Below are 5,825 nucleotides of genomic sequence, written 5' to 3' on the forward strand. Positions count from 1 at the left end.
AAATTAACACAATCTTAAATAATATGATAACATAGGTGAAAGATTGTTGATGAATGTTCTACAATAAGACCACGTTAGAAGCAGGGCCGTCTTAACAAATTCATAGGCCCGGTTTTAATTTTATAAGGGATGCAAAAAAAAAAAAAAATCTGGGCCCCAAAAAAATAAATTAAAAATCACACTTTGGTGGGTCTTGAACACATGACCTCACACTCAACAAAAAATGGTCACACCACTAAAGCAAGCTGTACAAATTGAATAAATTTGCTTTTAATAGATATATAATCATTATTTTTGTGTCTTACATATAAAAAAAAAATATTTTGGGCCCCAAAAAATTGGAGGCCCGGTGTCGTCGCCCAGCCTCGACGGGCTATGGGCCGGCCCTGGTTAGAAGCATTTGATTCTACTATAAATTCATAATAGACATGTCTTTTACAAACCCTTTCGTATAGATAGAACGTTTTTACATTTGAATTAGTAATGAAAAGACTTGCTAGCAACATTCAACAATGACAACATTTTTAGGATCTCTCACCATAACATCAATACTACATTTACCGCATCCATGAAATCTACTGCATCAAAATTAAACTTATAATAACTATTAAATAAAGGTTTAAATATGCCTTTAATCCTTGCACTTTCATCAGATTTTGGCATTGGTCCCTACATTTTTTTTTGTTTGGAATTGGTCCCTGCACTTTGTAAAAATATTGGTATTGGTTTCTCTATTAACTTTCTGTTAAAAAAAAAAACACAAAACTATTGGTATTGGTCCCTGCACTTTGTAAAAATATTGGTATTGGTCCATGCACTTTGTAAAAATATTGATATTGGTGTCACGTGGCGTGAAATGATTGGGCCACGTGGCGCACTCCGTTGGTTGTGTATTTTTTTTTTAACAGAGGGATCAATATCAATATTTTTACAAAGCGCATGGACCAATGCCAAACAAAAAAAAGTGCAAGGACCAATGCCAAAATCTGATGAAAGTGCAGGGACCAATGACACATTTAAACATTAAATAAAAGTGTCAAGTGCATATTCGATTCTCTTCAATATCAATTTGTGTAAGTTAGATTTCTAGTTTTTCTATTCAAATGTAAATCAATTTTTTTTTTTTTTTTAAACTCGGTATCCGATCCAAGGACCGACTAATCCGAGGGGACCAATCCCACCGCCCACTTGTGGGGGCCCGTTTAAAGCCAGAGCTTCCAGAGCAAGCTCTGTATGGACTTAGCCCACCGAAATTGGCATCAGAAGGAATCGAACCTGAGACATTTGGAGGAGCAAACTCCAAGATCCCAAGCCAACCACAAATGGATTTCAAATTTATTTTAAATCAAGTTTTTTTTTTTTTTTTTTTTTTTATGTCACTAGATCATAACTTCCACCAAGAAGTTAATAGATATATCTTTAAAAAAAAAAAAAAAAGTTACTTAATAGATATATGTACCACTTTAAATGACAGCAAAAATCATGAATAATTTTGATTGATGTATACAGTGTCTTAGTTTCTACTTTTCTATTCACTCAATTAAGAATCCAGTTCAATATTTTTTTTTATATATTATTTATTGCATTGCATATTTTTGTTCACCCTGCACCTTGTGAAATCAGGGTCTCTCTCTCTCTCTCTCTCCCACGTTTATATAGTAGTAACTAACAATTGCATAACACAGAGAGAGTTAAAGATAGTAACCATGGAGCTTCAAAATTCTACCAAAAACCCTAATCTAGAACCTTCAAACTCCAACAATGGCGGCGAAACCTTCTTCGAAGACATTGACAGTAACTGCTCCACTCCATATGTCAGCGCACCTTCAAGTCCTGGCCGCGGCGGCGGCCCACCACCCATCTCCTCCGGTTACTTCTACAGCGCTCCGGCAAGTCCATTGCATTTCTCCATAACCGCTTCTTCCTCTTACCACCACCAAACAACAACCTCTTCAGTTCCTATGAGTTACGAGTTTGAATTCTCAGCCCGGTTCGGATCCACCGGTTCAGCCGCTTCCGGTTCAATGACTTCCGCTGATGAGTTATTCCTCAACGGTCAGATCCGACCCATGAAGCTTTCTTCTCATTTGGAACGTCCTCAGGTTCTTGCTCCATTGCTAGATCTTGAAGAAGAGGAAGAAGATGAAGAAGAAGGTGAAGTTGTTGTTGTTCGTGGTAGAGATCTGAGGTTAAGAGACAAATCTGTTAGAAGAAGAACCAGATCTATGTCTCCTTTAAGGAACAACAGTCATTTAGAATGGACAGAAAACGAAGACGACAACAACAACAAAAACAACGTTGCTTGTGAGATTGAAGATGAAATGAACAACAAAAATAATGAAAATGGAAATGATTGTTCTGAAATGGAGAATGTTAAGGTTGATGAAATGGGTTTAGAAAGAATAGAGATAACACCTTTAGATTCAGCTTCATCTTCTAGATCTTCTTCAGCTGGAAGAAGCTCTAAAAGATGGGTTTTCTTGAAGGATTTTCTTAGAAGCAAAAGTGAAGGAAGAAGTAACAACAAGTTTTGGTCAACTATTTCATTTTCTCCAACAAAAGACAAGAAATCTAGCTCAAATAATCAAAATCTACAAGCCCAGATTTCAAAGGAGAAAACTTGTGAAACACAAAGAAATGGGTCATCATCATCATCATCATCTTCTAGTAAAGGAAGTTGGGGTAAGAAAATGACGGGAAAACCTATGAATGGTGTTGGGAAGAGACGTGTTCCACCTTCTCCACATGAGTTACACTATAAAGCAAATAGGGCTCAAGCTGAAGAGTTGAGGAGAAAGACGTTTTTGCCTTATAGACAAGGTCTGCTTGGTTGTTTGGGATTTAGTTCTAAGGGTTATGGGGCTATGAATGGCTTTGCTAGAGCCTTAAACCCTGTTTCTTCAAGGTAAATTAATCCCATACTCGAGGGTTGGTTGGTTTTCTTCAAATTGTACAGATCATTATCATCATGATTATTATTATTTGTTAGATCATTTTGGAATTAATCATTTAGAAAGCTTTTAGACGATGATTATTATTATTATTATTATTATGTATGAAAAGCTTTTTAAGGTCATGTTAAAATGAGGTTTCTTTCTTCCTTCCACATCATCCTTCTTGTAGATGATGATATGATAAAACTATGTACAATATACTAGTGTACTTCACAGCATTTTATTATTTACACTATTGCTGTGTAGTAGTAACTAGAGTTCATATTTTATTATTATATTATATTATATTATATTATTTACACTTGTTTATTGTCTTTGAAGTAAAAAAATGCATGTGTTAGGATTAATTTAAGTTCATTATCATTTTGATGATGCTATGCTTACACTATCAATTTATATAATATCAAGGGTAAATCTCAAATCAAAGTAAAAAGGTGGGACTGTTACAGAATCCGCATAATGTGGGGAAGCCAAGTAGTTGGCTAAGGTCCCATTGCAACAGTTCAGAACATGGTAACACAATTGAAAGAAAGATGCTTATGTTTTTGTTTGCATCTTTGAAGTCCCCAAGTATTTGTTTTTGTTGTACATATGCAAATTGCATGAGATAGTTGTCGGGATCATGGTAATAAAATTGATGATGATGATATGAGTTTACTAATTTATTTTTGGACGGGGTCCAAACTCAAACTCCATATGGTGGTTGTTAGATGCACGGTTTATAATTATGCTATGATGATATTGATAGACATGTTTAGATTTAGGATAAAGATGTTGCAAATCTATATGCAGACAAGATGTGGACATAAAGTAGATTTAGATTATTTGACATTGACTTGTTTATAACTTAGCTTAGTATTATTATTATAAGCAAGAATGGAACCCCCATGTAAAATCCTAATGAATTGTCCCATTTTCTTTTTGGTTGCGTCTGAGTTAGTTTTTTTCCTTTTTATTATTAGTCTTTTCAAATATCCCGTTGCACGTTGCATCCTGAGAGTTTTTCTATTTAGGTACCCCACTACTTTATGTTAAAGGATTTATGTTGATTTTTCTTTATATGAAACTGTAGTTGAAAGATAATTTGAAAATGGAACCAATAACTACGAAACATGAGTCTGCATCAAAGGCCCCAACTTCTTTAATACGATGGCCGGCGTTTGAAGTTTGTATAGCTGTTTCAAAAGTTGTGGCAAAAATTGTTACATCTTAATTGGATTAGCTTTCTTAATTTCCTAAAGATAAGCAATTCTTGGAGAATGTTTAGTGGTTAACTTATTTTTCTATTCATTTTTCACTTCTTTTTCTGGTTTGTTGTACTGGTACAATTCCTTTATCTTTAAGCAATCGTGGTACAATTCGTGTAGTACTATGGGACAATTCCATCAATTATTATTATATATTAAAAAATTAGTAGGACAATTCCATGCTGAAGTTTCATAAAGTTCAATCAATGGCTAGCTAGCTAGCTGTGAGGGGAGGGGGGATTCATGTACTTTTCGTAGGTTGCTCAACTATGTTCCGAAAAAAGAATTAAGGTCTAGCTTATTTGCTTATTCAAACATGGGATTTTAGTCCCTCGGTTTCCACTAGTTTGTGAAATTCGTCAACAATCCAATTTGTGTCTTATTATTTATGACATGTCATTTTTACTAATGTGACATTGAAAATGTCATTTGGACTTCAATTAAATGTAATTTCACATAATGAATATTGTCACATCATAAAATGTAGCAAGAAGGTCTAGCTTCAATTTTAAAGTTTATGGAATCGGAGCCAAATGAAGCCTTCGTTGAGCTGAAAATGCATACAATTGATATAAAGACTTTAATAGCTAGCAGAGGTGTGTTTTAACAAATAATGAGGGGATGTTTCAAGTGCTGGCCTCACAGATATGAAATTTGAGGATGATGAAACAATCTGTGGTGGAGTAATTCAGCAGGAGTTGGATGTCATTTTCAAGAGTTTTGGTTGGCCAATACTCTATCAGATCGGGGACATAAAACCACAGCATGGAGCCCATGGTTTGGAAGCATCCAGTTAAGGGGATTTTTGTAATGCAGAGTATCTATCTCAATTATGTTGCTCAAATGTACACTTAATTGTATTGTATTTTCACACGCCAATAGTTAGTGATAAAGAGGCTTTCATTGGTGTAGTTGGAGTTTATGTTCTGTTCTTTGATTTGGTGGATATGTGTTCTTTAAAGAACACCTTTTTGTAAAAAAAAAATTACTATTAGGATAAATGTTTCTCCAACACATATACATTAAATTAACAAATTAACAAATGTGTTAATTTAAGCAAAAAATGATAAATGTTTTCATAATAAAGGAGTGAGCATCGAAAAAATGGTGGACGACACAATGGTTTTCTCCTGGAATTGGTGGCGTTTTAAAATCAAAGGCCTTTGTGTATAGCATCGATCATTGGTTCATGGATCCGAAGGCATATGTATGGGAGTTTTTTGGTGATTTGTGCTTCATAGCAGTCCGCTTTTTTATTGTTTTGTTGCTAGGTTCAGGTTCTGGTGTGTTTTTGGTGTCAAAGAGTCGCGTCTTGGATGGATTTGCAAGCGGTTATTGTGCTAGATCAGCGGAATTCATTGAGGTGCTGAATTGGGGTTTGACTGATTTATTTTTAGTGTCTTGTTGGTAGCTGCCTTCTGTTGTTTGCGGACTGCTATATGTTTCTGTTTAGTGTGGTTTGAAGAGGTCTTTTGTTAGTAGTCTTGGTGTTGTGTTTTGGTTTTATTCACTGTACATTGTAATTCTTTTTAGGGTTAATGGTGTTTTACCCCCTGTAATATAGGTCATTTTTAGTTTTCCCCTCTGTAAAATATTTTTTTTGATTTACCCCCTGTAAAATAAT

General features: G+C 34.8%; 1 protein-coding gene across 3 annotated transcripts; it reads left to right on the forward strand.

The window, feature by feature from the left end:
- The first annotated feature begins 1,551 nt into the window (after nt 1-1,551).
- Nucleotides 1,552-5,205, forward strand: LOC11407500 (probable inactive serine/threonine-protein kinase scy2). Of its 3 annotated transcripts, none has more exons than XM_024782851.2 (2): nt 1,552-2,905; nt 3,363-3,963. In XM_024782851.2, exons 1-2 carry the CDS (start codon nt 1,707-1,709, stop codon nt 3,382-3,384), a joined length of 1,221 nt encoding a protein of 406 aa, XP_024638619.2. In that variant the 5' UTR covers nt 1,552-1,706; the 3' UTR covers nt 3,385-3,963. The 3 variants fall into 3 exon arrangements, with proteins under 3 accessions (XP_024638619.2, XP_039685490.1, XP_039685492.1); XM_039829556.1 differs by lacking the exon at nt 3,363-3,963 and adding an exon at nt 4,689-5,205 and having other exon boundaries at nt 1,554-2,905; XM_039829558.1 differs by lacking the exon at nt 3,363-3,963 and adding an exon at nt 4,027-4,045 and having other exon boundaries at nt 1,554-2,905.
- The last annotated feature ends 620 nt before the right edge of the window (nt 5,206-5,825 follow it).

Source organism: Medicago truncatula, chromosome 1 (assembly GCF_003473485.1).
Source record: "Medicago truncatula cultivar Jemalong A17 chromosome 1, MtrunA17r5.0-ANR, whole genome shotgun sequence".
In the NCBI taxonomy this organism is placed as follows: domain Eukaryota; kingdom Viridiplantae; phylum Streptophyta; class Magnoliopsida; order Fabales; family Fabaceae; genus Medicago; species Medicago truncatula.